Below are 14,974 nucleotides of genomic sequence, written 5' to 3'. Positions count from 1 at the left end.
GAGGGTGGCCCAAACAGTAGACCACCTGCTTTGCAAGCACAAAGCCCAACAGAAGGAATAAAGGAGGGAAGGAGGGAGGGAGGAATGCTTGGTGAATAAATGTGAAGTTAAATGTTTAGTTATTTCTAAGAGAAAATTTCTAGATGTTACCATGCCTTTTCAGTACAGTTTTAAAAAAATTAGCCCTTGATGCTTGCCAGTTCTTTTATTTCACTTCTTGGGAAGAGGGTGACGATATTGGGGACAATCCTGTGCAGTGGAAAGTGACATTTAGAAGGTATTCTTCAAAAGTCCCTATGTCAGGAGTTGTCACAGTGTGGGACTGAAACACAGAGGGCACTTAATCCATGAGGCAGATGAGTGTGTACATGCCCACAGACGTAAGAGAAGAGACAGGCAGGCCTTCCTAAGGACTACCTAGGCATCCTGACAAGGACCATCAGCAAAGTAGAAAATAGACCTCCCTGATGAAGGCTAAGTCAATGTATGACAGCATGAGCCTCTATGTTTGTCAGTGTTTTACAGGTATCTCAACAGTGAGTGGTCCACTGTACTCTCAGGTCTGTGTGTATTGACATGCAAATGATGGGCTGGTGGAGTGGCTCAAGTGGTAGAGCACCTGCCTAGCAAGTGTGAGGACCTGAGTTCAAACCCTAATACCTCCCAAAAAAAAAAAGAATATGCACAAACCACAGGAGAGACTCTGAAGTCAGAATGGAGCTGGAATACAGTCTCACTTTATGTGGAATAATAAGAATTCCCCCATTTCAAAGTTCAGGGGATAACTTATTATCACATTAATATTTTGAAGTGAGGTCTTGAACAGTATCCAAGACACTACAATGAACAGGTGGAAACCCCAGAGGCCATAGCGGGGAGATAGGTGATTTCAGGGGATGAGGAGGCTGGGATGGCTGGAATTTCCAAAGAGCAAGGCAGGGATGGATGTGGGAGGGCAAGCAAGTGCAGGAGGAAAACCCCACATCCTCCAAGGAAGGACAGAGGTGAGAACCAGAAGGCAACTGCAAAGGTAAGCAAAGGTGCCAGGTGAGGAGGGTGGCAGGGCCACAAGGGCCCTTGAGAGAGCTGGAAGTCCATGAGAGCCAGCATCACGAGGCAGAAAAAGACTAGATGTGGGATGATGAGATCAGTTATGGCAAGGGACAGGAAGGAAGAAGGCAGCTGGGCTGTCCCTTTTATTTGGATCAGAAGCCCTATAGAGATGACAAGCAGATGAGAGGAGGCTTGTCTTGGACTGGAAGGCAGCTCAGGAGAGCTGCAGCTGGACTTTACAAAGTGGTAAAGGCATTCAGACCAGCACTCAGCTGGCTGGAACCCAAAGCCAGAACAAAGATGTCACTGAATCATTTAAGTGGTCTGCTTTGGGTGCCAAACCATGGAGGTTTTGTCCCAGCATTTATCATTGCTGCTATTTATCTGTACATTTATTTTCATGTAGTCAACAAATGTTCACTCTGCAGGGTCTTGACCTACCCACACCACTGCCCCCACCTTGGAAGAGGCCACTGGCAATGCAAATGGTAGCAAGATCACGTGCAGAAGCAGGGAGCTGGCTATGGATACCTCATGAGCTAAAATCTCCTCACAAAGGCTGAAGTCAACATGAAATGCCTGGTGAGTAGACCTGGCTGCAATGGCCAAAGCTGGGGACCATAGAACTGAGGAAGAGCTGACCCTCAGAAGGATGGTATCATGGGCAAACTATGTCTCCTCAAAGTTCAAACATCAGGTCCTAACCCAAGGGCCTGAGGACGTGACCTTATGTAGCAACAGGGACACTGATGATATAATTAGTTAAGATGAAGTCATACTGTAGTAGGGTGGGCTCCCAACCCAACATGACTGGCATCCTTACAAAAAAGGCAAATTGGGATGCAAAGACAGATGCACACAAGGTGAACCTCATGCAAGGATGAAGGCAGATCCTGGAGATTCCTTTACATGCCAAAGAATGCCAAAGACTGCTGCAAACCCCAGAAAACAGGGTCTGGCATAGGCCAGATTCTCCCCCAAAGTCCTCAGAGAGAACCAACCCTGCTGACACCCTGACCTTGGACTTCCAGCCTCCAGAGCTGTGAGTTGATGAACTTCTGCTTTTAAGCCACCCAGTTTGCAGTACTTTGATACAGCAGCCCTGACAAACACAAGCAGGCAGCTTCTGAGTAAGAGAGAGAATTGTTTCAGTGTTAAACTCTGGGCTAGTGTTAGTTAAAAAAAGAAAACAAAGGGGGTCGCATGAGTTTGAGCAGTTGAAACAAAGCTCATGCTTTGCCAATGTAGCTTCTTACTAGTATATTTTAACTAAACCATCAAAAGTGCCTCAATGCAGGGCACTGGAGTAAACACACACAGATATGGGGATTGAAGGACGGCTTTAGTTCTCAATCTTTTCTCTTAAACAGGAGCCCACCCAGCTTTCTAGCCCTGGGAACATGTTTGACCCCTGCCCTTGCTTTTCTCAGCATCCAGGGCCTGCTGGGATACTCTCCTTGTCCCTCAAGTTCCAGCCTTGGGACTTATGGACGGGCCCAAGGCTACTTTGCTTCTCCTTCTTTTCATTTTAGGCTTTTTCTCTTTCAGCTACTGAAGGAGAAATGTGGAGGCCAAAATCAGAAGCTGTCCTTATTTCCTTCTATTCTTTACATAGTAGAAGGAGAATCTGCTTATAACCACTCTGGGCACTGTGAGTATAAAATCTCACACCTGTTTTCACCCAATCTCTCCAGTTCCCTGACTCCCTCCCTCCCAGCCCTTGAGCTATTTCCAGCCCTGGGAGAGCTCTTGGCCAAGGATGATTTGCTTGAAGTGCTTTGCACAGAGTCCCTAATTATCAAGCTAGCTGCCTTAGCAATATTTAGCAACCTTCAACTTCTATCAACTGCCTTACCAAGACTGTTCTGCAAGCTTGTATTAGTCCTTGTGAAGAGCAGAAAGTTATAAAACAAAATTAAACAAGGCTCCTGAATAGACGTAAGCAGATTTTATGACACTGCAAACAGCAAGAGGACATTGACTTGACCTGTTTATAGGTAGACAACTTTGACCCTGACCAAACAAGGAAAGACAGAAAGGGCCTTTCAGGTCTGTACCTCCTATGACTTCAACCAGGTAACAGGAAGGTCCTTTCTACAATCAATGGTTCTCAAACTTGTTCATCCTGTAGTCACTAGCATTTAATGCAAACCATGAAATATTAACACAAATCAAAACAAGTCTACATACATATATTTTCCAATGGGAACTTAGAAAAAGTCCCTGCTCCATTTTAGTACTAGGATAATATGTGTATTTCCAAGTTGCAAATTTGAGAAACCTAATTCTAATTCAAATTCCCAAGTTACCAATGCTTAAAAGTCTTCCCAGTACTCTTTACTGACCACTGGATCCTGTTTATGAGACTTCTTTCTTTTTTTTTATTGTGGTGCTGGGTGGGGGTACATTGGGGCATTTACAAAAGTTCTTACAATATATCAAATATATCATACTTGAATCCACACCCACCACCATTCTCTTTCATCCCACTCCCTCTTTTCAGGGGGAGCAATCAACTTCATTCTCAGTTTCTAATGTATCACTTCCAAAGTGTTTGTGCTTACAAGGCTGAGAGACCACATATAAATGACTTCAACTAATATGTGTTGAATGACTTGTTCATATTAGGTACTGTACCAACTAGCTCAGCTGTAAAAGGGAAGGTTTCCTGTATGGTAGCTGGGACCCTGACACATAACGTAACTCAGCTATAATCTGTACTGGGCAATGTTTGTCTGGAAAACATGGGGACAGGAGAGGCACACATGGCCTAGGACTAGGACAGATACCATGAACTCATGTATAAGTAGAGTAAATGCAAAATTTTAACAGAACAGAAGAACAAAATTCCTCCTCATTCAAGCCTTGGCAGAGTAGAGCTCATTAATTTATGGCAGGTATTTGCTTCTCTCTAGAGGACAAGTCTTAGTCATGTCTGAATACCCAGGATGTAGCCCAGCATTTACCCCACAGTAAGTTTGATAAAAGTCAACTGAATAGATACATGAATCCATCATCCCCAAAAGAAGTGACTGAAAATGCCCCCAATTCTTCCTTCCTCCTGAATCTCCACTCTGTGATTTTGCAGCTCTCCCTGCCAAAAGCTGGAGTTCATGTCCCTAACTCCTTAACCCTGGGCTCACCTGCTACCTTCTGGTCAGTAGCGTGCAGTGGAAGGGATGGCCTCAGGATGCCTCTTGGCCTCAGGATGCTTATGTGCCTCTACCCTTCCACCTGGAGTCTGGGCACAGCCATCTAAAGAAGTCCAGGCAATTCTACCAGACCATGAGAGACTGAGTAGAAGACAGCCCAGCTGTCCTAGCCGAGGCCGCCTGAGCCTGCCTGTGGTCAGCTAACTACCTCCAGGGAGCACCCCCCACCAAGATCAGCAGAGCCCCCCCCGACTGTTGGCTGACCACAGAGGTGTGAGCCCAGCCAAGAAACCCAGCCAGCCATCCATGGTGAGGCAAACAAAAATAAATGCTTGTGTTTTGAGCCATTAAATACCGGGAAGGGCTTTTAGATAACAAACTATGGGATGCTATTGAAACTGTCAGTTTGTTCCTAGCACCCTTGTTGGTGTGAATCGTGGCAAACTGGAGCATTCCTTCATTATAGGACTGATCTATAACCCAGGAACAAGGGGAAATTTTGAAAAGAGAAGATCAGAAAATGAACTAGTGTAGAATTACTTCAATTGCCCACTGGAGGAGCCTGTAAACGCTCAGCTCCCATGAGTTCTGCTGCCTCTTGGCTGCCTCAGAACACAAAGCGCAAGTCCCAGTTGAGAATAAGCATATAAAAAGAGCCCAAAAGCCACGGCAATTGTTCCTACAGCTCTGTGAAGGAGGAGGTCAGGAAACACCGATTTCCTTGTGGGAAATTAACTTGGGCCCAAATGAAACCAAACACAAGGTCAGCAAGCTTTCTTCTTTTATAGTTTCGTTAAGAGTGAGGAACAGGATCTCTCCTGCACAATGACCACTGGTCTAAATTAAGGGGTAGTGGCAAACCTTCTGCCCTGTATCTTTTATGAACAGTGTCTCATAGGTGAGTCCACGACAACAGGCATGGCGTAATTAAACTTAAAAAGGGACGCTAACTCAGCTGTCCAACAACAGCTAAGAAATGCTCCCAAGGTTCCTTCAATTTGGGTAGCTACAGCCAGGCTATGGGTGTGCACAGAATGGACAGGCCCTTCAGGGCAGTGAATCTTCTAGACTTTAAGTCTGTCAAATCCCACACAGTTCCAGGTTTCTTACTCATTTGGTCCATGGCATGAGGTTTGGAAGGCAGCTATGCTCACCACTATACCACCAATGCAAGCCATGGCATGAGGTTTGGTGGGTTCAGAAATTGCAGCCATCTTTGCCTTACAAGCTACATCAAGCCTTCCTGGGGAAGAGACTGTGTAGTCAGTGGGATTCAGTCTATAAGTGGGAAAGCATACCCCTGTACAAATGTCTGAAGGATAAAAGAATGTTTTCCTCACCAGTGGGGTCCAGAAAGAATGAATATGAAACACAATGGAAAAGAATTCCTTATCTTAGCAAATGTAGTTAGAAGGACCCAGTAAAAGGTTTTCTTTATTGAGACAAATGCAATTAATAACTAATGACACTATAAAAAAGCTGTTAGTGCTCTAAGATCTGAGCCTGTTTCAGTAGTGCCACTGCGACCCATTAACTGATATGCAGAGATGACATCGGGTAGTGAAAGCTACATCTGCATCCTATTTTCCAGAGGTGGACATGGTCACATTTGAAGTCCCTTCTAAGTAAAGAGGAGCCTCCAGGAACTGGTAGATTATTAGTACAAATACCAAAACCATGGAGTGTTCAACTTCATCCAGCTAAAAGCCAAAGAGGATCACACTAGGAAACAGGGTTTCTTCAATGTCTAGAAGCATTGCGGAACAAACGTAATTTTTGAAAGAAATCTTACAATATCTAACAAGGCACTAGTTCACAACCAGGGAGATGATGCAGAATTATAAAATACAGCCAATTTTTCTAAATATGAAACAATTTCTTTAAGGATTATGAGGTTATAAAGATGCAAATAAGCAGAACATAGCAACCTCTATTGGTTAAAGCTGAATTAAACATACACAAACAATAGAATAAATCTTACTCAATATTGCTGTCACTGAGCCATCACAAAAAATGCCCACTAGTGTGAAACGGTGTCCAAGGGACTTCACAAACAGCCATAGGCACACCATGTGATGCAACTGCTGTCCCTGCCAGCTTTCTCTCTTTTACTTTCCTACTCCCCTGCCTCTCCCAATTCCCCTCTCTCCCCCTGTGGTTTTCCATGCAGTCCACAGAGCTCTTCCTGGTCTTAGACTCTAAATCTCCTTTACCTGGTTACCTGCCTGGCCCGAGCACACGGCACCCATCCTAGGACCTATTACACTCAACTCTGGACCCTTTCTTGCTTCATTTCCCTCTGAGTTTTAAAGGTGTGGCTGCTGCTGGCTCTACCATCATTTCCTCCTTAACAGTTCCTTCTGTTTTCTCACGATCATTAGCTTACCTGTGTCCAGAGAGGTTTGTTAAATTCTCTGTTTTTTTTTAACTATTCTCAAAAGCGATCAATGGCTGAACACAGCTCTTCCAGCATTCTAGAAATTGGCACTGAACACACACACTTTCCCATCAGCTACATGTACTTAAGAGAGAAGGGTGTGCATCTTTTGTACCTATCTCACTTCTATTCCCACTTTTCTATCAACAGGTCCTAGAGTGACATGCACTAATAGTTCAGAACATATTTTGTTGAACCGCATCAATAAATGGAGACTGTGTCATTTGGAAAGTGAATGAAACGAAGGGCAGTTCTTACTCTCACTCTTCTGTAATCCCAGGAAGGATAATTTATAGAATAAAAGTCCCCAACACTCAAAGAGGAAGAAGAGTCTAGTGACGCGAGTGACATATCTCTGCCTAGTTAAAATGGCTCAATTCATACTTAACAACATCCTATGGGAACACAGATGAGTTTTACTAGTGAAAATATACAAAAAGAGAGCCATATTCATGAACTGTACAGAAAGCTTTATGTTGGGGAAAGTAGCTAGTATCTTAAAGAGTAAAATGAATGAACAGAAAAAGTTGAAAGCAAAGCAAAATGGATCCAAGAAAGTCACCATTAATTGAAAAAATGCACAATGTTGTAGTGGTGCTAAAGGCATGATTCTGTGCTAGACAGACATAACAGACATGTAGAAAGTAGGCAAGAAGAGTAACCACTAGGGACTCTGTGTAGATATGGATACACACACATATGCATATGTATGTGCATGTATATGTATATATTTTTTGAGGTACTACAGATTGAACCCAGGCCCCCTCTCATGCTAGTGTGAGGCAAGTGCCCTAACACTGGGCTACCCAGTCCTAGCAAAGTATTAATTTAGAGAACAGGATCAAATTCTTGACTTCATTTTATATAGAAGATTAGGAAAAAGCTAGGCAGGGTTGTACAGAAATACAACTCATCCTTTCAGAACCAGTCCATAAGGCCTTTCAGTCCCAACTCCCAAAAGAAAGAAGCTCTTCCTGCTCTGTGTGCTCATGAGCGCTTATATAAACCAGAGAAACTCGAGAAAAGGAAATAAATTCATTATGGCACTGAGGAAGTAGCAACCAAAGAAACACTTAAGGTAACCAGGCTGGTTTTGTCTGAATAGAAGAGTAGACAGAAATTAAGTTTAAACCTAAATTTCTCTGGTTCATATTCCCACTCTGTGATTTAAGCATGGCATATTTTTAATATGTGGCTTCCTGCTGACATAGATCCAGTCAGGGGCTGTTCCTGCAAGGAATAGATGCTCATTTCAGCATCAGTCTGAGCAAAGATGACTTGGAAGACTGCCGGAGGTCATACACGCTCCTCAAGTTAGGCTTATTTGGTGGAGGGTTCCCTGACACAATCATAGTCACCTGAGAGTTGACCGCTAAAGTAGAAATGTAAGCAGCTTTCTCAGCATCATTAAAAAGTGAAAATGGGTTTAAGTGTCTACTGTAGGAGACACACAAAGTAGAAACTGGAACTGGGAGGGAAATGTTTACTGATACAGGAAAAGGTGGGGGATAGAGAGATAGCAATGTCCCATCACGAAGCTGTGGTCAAGGTTATAGAAAATAAAGAATGGGCAAGACCTTACAGACCAATAAAACAGGAAGGAGGGAGAAAGGTGAGCAAATGTTCATGATGTAGCAGACAGCAGAAAACAACAGAGAGACTAAACAGTTTTGTAGAAAACTGAAATGAGGCCGGTGAACTAGAAGAGGGAAAAACCCTTGACATGTAAGATTTAGGTGTTGAACAGAATGGATAGCAACCGAAGAAAGCATTTGTTTGATGCAAGCAATAAAGCTTTGTAAAAAATATCAAATGTGATAAAATGATTATTAAATGTAATGGGATATACAGCTCTTTTGGCTTAAATTTCAGATTTTATGATTCTCCTTTAAAAAGGGAAAACTTACAATTTAAATTGAAAAGCAAAGTTCATTTTTATCTGAATGACCACATTTTCATCACATCAGTTTCAACCACAGCTTTTATGAACAGTATGTTCAGCTTTTTTCTTTCCTAGTTGTTCCTCAGCTATTCATTAGCTATTCATCCCGAAGTCTCATTTGACCATGGCTAACAGGGAATGCTAGGTTTATTTAGAGGTCCAAGTAAAAAGACTAATAGCAAAAGGAAACTAATTTACATATTTAGACAAGCCTTCAAAAATTCGTAGAATTTTTTCTCTCTATATACTATCTTTGGAAATGGTCCAGATCAAATCTAGCTGCAGAAATTTCTCTCAAATCCTGGCAGTTAGCATTTAGGGCATAAGGTGAGGGAAAGAAAGGCATCTTTCTCTACCTATCCAGGCCCTGAAGCTCTGAGCACAAATGGAATGATCAATATCAACACTTTGGCTGAATAATTTCATAGCAGATTTGTTCTCTTCCACACAGTTCTTAGAACAAAATTCTATGTCATAGTAAGGAGAAAAACCACAAAGGCCTTACCCTATTTACTTTTAGATTCATAGTTATGGAAGTAAACCTTAGCTGCTGGGAATACACCGTAAGTGGTCTGGATTAATCCTCAAGCTCCTTTATTCCCCAGACAGTCAGGCTCCTCACAGGACAGCAACCACGGTAAGGTCCACCACGGGCTTAAGAAGTGACTTTGGCGGTGTTTTAGGCAACTGGCTTCAACAGCTGTGCAGCTCAGTTTTAAAAATAAGCAAAGCTATTTTAAAGCCAACAAGTTGTCCAGTCATGCATGCCTTTGGGGTTTACCATCAAGAAAGCAGCAGAAACCCGGCCCTGAGGAAATGTCTTACCTGAGGGCTTGGTGAACCTACAGGTAAATACTATAACCTATCATTTTCTCACAATACTGATAAGCATTACTTCTAAACAGCAATCATTCTACTTTTATTGCTTTTATTCTCAATTAGTTTATTATTACAAAGTCGGTACAATAATGCACACATGTCTGTATCAAAAGCACCTGCTATTTTGTCCACCTTATGAAATGCTATTCCCAGTTATACTCACCGATTGGTGAAATCATTCCTTCTCTGACTTTGGGGATCAGAGACACAAAACTGCAGCCTTCCAGAAAAAACAATTATTTTCTTGAGCTAGGAGCATAAACACTATCTCTTCCATTGCCTGAAACTTTCATGGGGAATGTTTGACAATTACTGAAGAACTCATGTATTCAAATAGCTATACTTAAGTCCATCAAGAGGAGTAAGAAATGACCAAAGCTAGATGTTAAGTGACAGTCAGAACCTTACCTATCAAGGTATGGAAGACAGCAGCTATGGCGCCTGCCACCACCATGCACAGGACGGCTTTGGTCCTGTCTCGCTTGCTGTTCACAAACACCAGGCCCACATTTTTGAAGTCACTCATGGGACCCGTGAAGAACTTCATCAGGGAATATGCCAGCCCATAGCTTGCAAGCATCTCGACGGCATCTTCCTTGACAGCTGCGATGCCCCGGTTCAAGGCCTGCAAAGGGGAGAAACACCAGCAGCATGGTTACAGTGCAGCATCTCTGGGGAGTCATACCTCTGAAATAAAACTCAGCCCACTGAGTTTCTATAGAAACACCAGGTGGGTAAATCTCACTGTAATTTGGTAAAAGATAGTGGTTTTCATTTTCATCCCAATTAGCTTCAATATGAATATCTTTTTGTGAAGGAGATAGATACCTGTCCATAGGCTAAAGTAACAGAAAAATCCCAAAAGTATATTACATTAATATTGGGAAATACTTGTAAGGAGTTTTGGTGAAAAGCTGATTTTTATGAAAATGCTAACTGGGCGTGGTGGCACAAGTGTATAATCCCAGTATTTGGGAGGTACTACAGGCAGGAGGATGCTAAGATCTGACCAGCCTGGGCTACATAGCAAGACCTGGCCCAACAAACAAGCAAATACACTAACATGTTTAATTTTGCTTGTAGGCTGAATCTACATAATGGCAACAGGCATTTGGAAGTGAATTAGCCAGTTTATGGTCTGTTTTTTAAGTATATGTGTATGCACATCAGCTCGTGTGTATTTGAGTAACCGTCCACAGTGTGTGTAAGCCACTGTGTCATTACGAACCCCACTGTCAACCCTACAGTGCTTACCACTGCATGAGTTCTTTCTGTGCTATGAACAAGTGCATTATACCATCAATGGATGCTGATTTAATTAGAAATGTATTCCTCAGCTCTGCACAGAAAGATGCATATGAAAAGACCACCTTCAGACTGAATGCAATGTTTCATTTTTTTTTTTCCTTGTGGTGCATGGCAGGGGATGGAACCCAGAGCTAACTCGAAACACAATGTTTTACATAACGTTTGCTCAGGAAGATGCATCACTGAATGTTCTGACCACTTTAACCATCCTCCTGGAGGAACCTCCATTGACACACTGTTACCACTCAAGGCTCCTAGTTAACAGTAGGTGCTGTAAATTCTATGGGATTTGACTAATATAGAATGACATGTATCCATTATCAGAGTCATGTTTTTTTTAAATGACACCCCATTCTTGTCATTTCCACTCTTCCAACAGAAACACTATCACATTCATATATCTCTCTCATTTATCTGCTGTGTTAAAACGAGGAAGAAATGAAAGAAATGAATTTTTCAGTCAGGCATGGTGGCTCATGCCTGTAATCCTAGCTACTAGCAAGGCAAAGATCAGGAGTATTGTGGTTGGAGGCCAGCCTAGGCAAAAAGTTTGTGAGAATCCATATCAAACAATAGGTCGGTGTGGTGGCACATGCCTACAGATATGCAGGAAGCTTAAATAGGAAGATTACAGTCCAGGCAGGCCTGGGTATAAATGAGATCCCATCTCAAGAACAACTAAAGCAAAAGGGCTGGGGGTGTGGTTCAAGTGGTAGGACACAGGGCCTAGCAAGCTGGAGGGCCTGAATACAAATCCCAGTTTTGCAAGGGGAGAAAATGATTTTTTTCTGTCTGCTCCCCATTTTTATTAAGCAAACAGTGGTTCACAAATTTCTCTACAAATATAGTTACAGCATTTACACAAGTTTTGCTCCCTTGCAATACTCCTTAAAGCTAACATACACAACAGCAAATAAGCCAATGGGAGCTTGAAAAAAGAAAGGCTTGGTATAATAAATGATTCAAGAACAAATCCTCAAACACACATAATATTTAAGAATCATAACTCATACTACATTGAAACAAAACTACAATGAAACTGTGTTTCACTAACTTAAGACATTGCCAATGTAAGGTACATCATTTATAACTGCATGCAAATTATTTGTAAGATGCATCTAGAATGCAGACATGCTAACATGGGGTGTGTGGCTGAGAGGGTCTGAGAGGAGGTGTTTCATGTTACATTAATAATGGCTCCTCAGCTCTGAAGGCTAGTCTAGGATTTGGTGTCTAATGCCACCATTGGCATTCACCCAGCACAAGTGCCGGCAGAAATGTCAGCAAAACTCAAGGGCTTTACATTCTTTGCCTGTACTTTGTTCCCCTCCCTTTCCTAGGTGACACCACTAACTAATACAGTGAACCCTCACAGGGCTGAACATTCTTTGTAAAGCACTGTTACAGGAAAATGTATTTATAGGAAAATATCACTGTGTAAAAACAATTTTAGAAAAATCTATAATTAAAATGTATGATAGCCATGTGAACTTATCATTCTTCTGACAAAGCATCATAAAGCTATCTTCTAGTAATTGTTTGCAATGATTTTGCTAATTCTCTCTCTCTTCTTTAGAAATAACTTGAAAATTTCCCTAAGAACCTTCTTAGTTGTTGCCGAGCATCCCTGTAGTGATGCTTCTTTTAGAAACAAATTTTCCCTTTTGCGAAAACCGATTAAATACCTTAAACCAAAATAAAAAACAAGAAACTCCCTGATACGATTCTGTTAAATAGGAACACCCAGTGAGAGGGCGCTATTTGTCAGCGCTTACTACTCAATAACCTACCAAGTTAATTCCTCTGGACTTGGTAGTGGATACTGTTGGCTCCCACCCAGATCCCAGATATCAGCAGCGCACCCAACCCCAGGTGCTGGCAGTTGGCTACTAATGGCTCCCAGCTGTTTCCTTCTCAGGAAGAAAACCCTAACAGTTTGCATGGGTTAAACACAACTGACCCCCCCAACCTTGAACTCCCAGGTGGGGACAGGAAGACAAAGACTAGCTGACACAGGTTATAAAGATTAGCTCTTTTGCCTCCATGTGGGCCACTCTGCTGCAGTCATGTTCCCCTTGGGACCAGTGGAAGCAGTCTCCAGTGGATACCAATCCTTGCTTAACTTTCCCCAGCGCCCTATCCCACTGGCTCCCTCTACTTCGCCTGAAAGCACTTGTTCACTAAATCACAGTGCACGAGAATCCACACACAGGTTCTGCTTCCAGAGACCTCAACGTGGGACAGCTGCTCTCTCACACCAAAAGCCTGTACAGTCTGTTCTTTTTCTTTCCCCTCCCCGCAAGTCTACCACTGTGAATTGTTTACTTGTCTTTATTGCTTAAAAGTGTGTTAAAATTTAAGACATATATTATCTAGCACAAGTTTCAAAAGCTCTTGGTAGCGTACCTAAATAAAGTAGATTAGAATGTTTGTGACTTCTTGGCAAGACTTTCACTTTTTGCTAAAAAGACATCAGTTCTGGCTGGGCAACCACTGCAATGCTTTGTATTTCCAATGACAGTTCTTGATTTGCGTTCTGAAACTAGGGCTCAGGCAGTGGGAAGAGGAGGGTACAGGTAATGATAGCTCTGTCTGTAAGACTGAGTGAGAAAGTTTCATTTAGATCAACAATTATGGTAATTTGAGAAAGAGCACAGGGTTCAGAGGCAGGCAGAACTGAGTTACAGTCATCTTCTATCACTTAACTGCTGACTTATTCTCCCAGAAATAACCCAATGAGTTTAGAAGGGATATAGGCAAGTATTGCACAGGCCAAGAGGGTAGTGGCCTGGAAAAGGCATCTGAAAGTACGGATTTTTGTCTATTTTATTTACCACCTTGGTCATGCTATAAGCCCTGCTGAATGAATAAATGAATTTGCTGTTTTCTACCAACAACTTTAATGTTCATAGTGATTTTTATAAACTTAAAAAAATTACCTTTTAATTTTGAGATTTTATTGCTAATAACATATGCCACTGATTTAATCTTTGTAATGAGCATATTAAATCTACACATTATTTGAAAATCCTGTCCTAATTTTCAGAAAGTGTAAGAAAATGCAAGAAAGAAGCTTCAGAATTGAAGACATGTGCTACAATGCTATTAGCCACTTTTGTTCCCACTGATAGAAAGTATTTATCCCAATCTACTTCCTAATCTCATGATATTCTTCTGATATCAAAATATTGAGTTATTATGGAGTCTGTTGATCATTTTATGGAATTTATTCCATATCATCGGCCTTTGCCATTCTTACCCATCCATACATAATTTTGTTCTAGCTTATGGATTCATTTGCACACTTAACTTTCAATCTTTCTGGAACTTAAGAAGGAAGACATGGATCAAAATTAATTTACTCTAAATAGTTTGTGATGGTTTATTTTGATGGTTTCTTACCATTATTGGGTTTTTACATGTCTTCCGGTTACCTAATGTTTCTATCACCTGTCTCCACTTGTTCCCATTTTCCTTCCAGCATGTTTGTTCACTCCCTGACACACAGTATATTTACCTGTTATCTGTTTCACTGTTCCATTTCCTCCACCTGAATATAAGCTCCAGGAAGCACAAAGCTGTGTTTCACCACTCCATCCCCAGGCCCACAACATGGCAGGTGTGACAGATAATCAACAGATGAAAGAATGAAGTAAAATGTATTCAAGCAGAATAAACATTAGCTGTGAGGAATACTGAGAAAAGAACTCCTTGGAGGAGCTAATTTAGATAGGCAAGGCAATCCCTGTATGGAGGAGATAGTGGAGCTGAGAACTGAAGAACAAGGAGCCAGCGAGATAAAGAGCTAAAGAAAGGCAAAAAAGGAACAGAAGGAGGCAGGAGGAGAAGTAGGAGTGGGGGATAAGGTGGTCAGGACAAATAGGCAACGTCAAGGTGACCATTCCAAGCCAGGTAAAGAGGATGTGTCTTGTTCTGAGACCAGTGGGAATTCATGAAAGATGGTGGGCAGAGGAGAGACAGGGGCTTATACCAGCTATGGTGACAGATGTGGGCTGGAGAGGGAAGGGCAGAAGCAGGAAGTTGAGAGCTCTGTGGGAATCCAGACCAGAGACAGTAGCGCTGTGGCAAGGTAAGGAAGTGGAGAGGGAGAGACATAGATAGATTGGACAGCATTTTGAAAGATAAGCAGCCAGTTCTGGAGATGTACTTTGGGGTGGGGGGTTATGAGAAAAAGGGAGAAGT

At 42.1% G+C, this 14,974-nt stretch overlaps 1 protein-coding gene across 2 annotated transcripts in view; it reads right to left on the bottom strand.

Moving 5' to 3' along the window:
- Ankh (ANKH inorganic pyrophosphate transport regulator) overlaps window positions 1-14,974 on the bottom strand; it is a 134,758-nt gene that overhangs the window by 46,160 nt on the left and 73,624 nt on the right. The window contains exons 1-2 of one of the 2 annotated variants that reach the window (XM_020157837.2): window positions 13,178-13,201; window positions 9,872-10,088 (exon numbers count right to left, since the gene is read on the bottom strand). In XM_020157837.2, coding sequence (XP_020013426.2) covers window positions 9,872-10,043 — 172 coding nt within the window. In that variant the 5' untranslated portion in view covers window positions 10,044-10,088; window positions 13,178-13,201. Of the gene's footprint in view, window positions 1-9,871; window positions 10,089-13,177; window positions 13,202-14,974 lie in introns of those variants that run through there. The other variant, XM_074077711.1, reaches the window with a different exon arrangement.

The sequence above is a fragment of the Castor canadensis genome, chromosome 6 (assembly GCF_047511655.1).
Source record: "Castor canadensis chromosome 6, mCasCan1.hap1v2, whole genome shotgun sequence".
In the NCBI taxonomy this organism is placed as follows: domain Eukaryota; kingdom Metazoa; phylum Chordata; class Mammalia; order Rodentia; family Castoridae; genus Castor; species Castor canadensis.
Note: the sequence above shows the minus strand (reverse complement) of the source record. Positions and strands in the feature narration are given on the sequence as shown.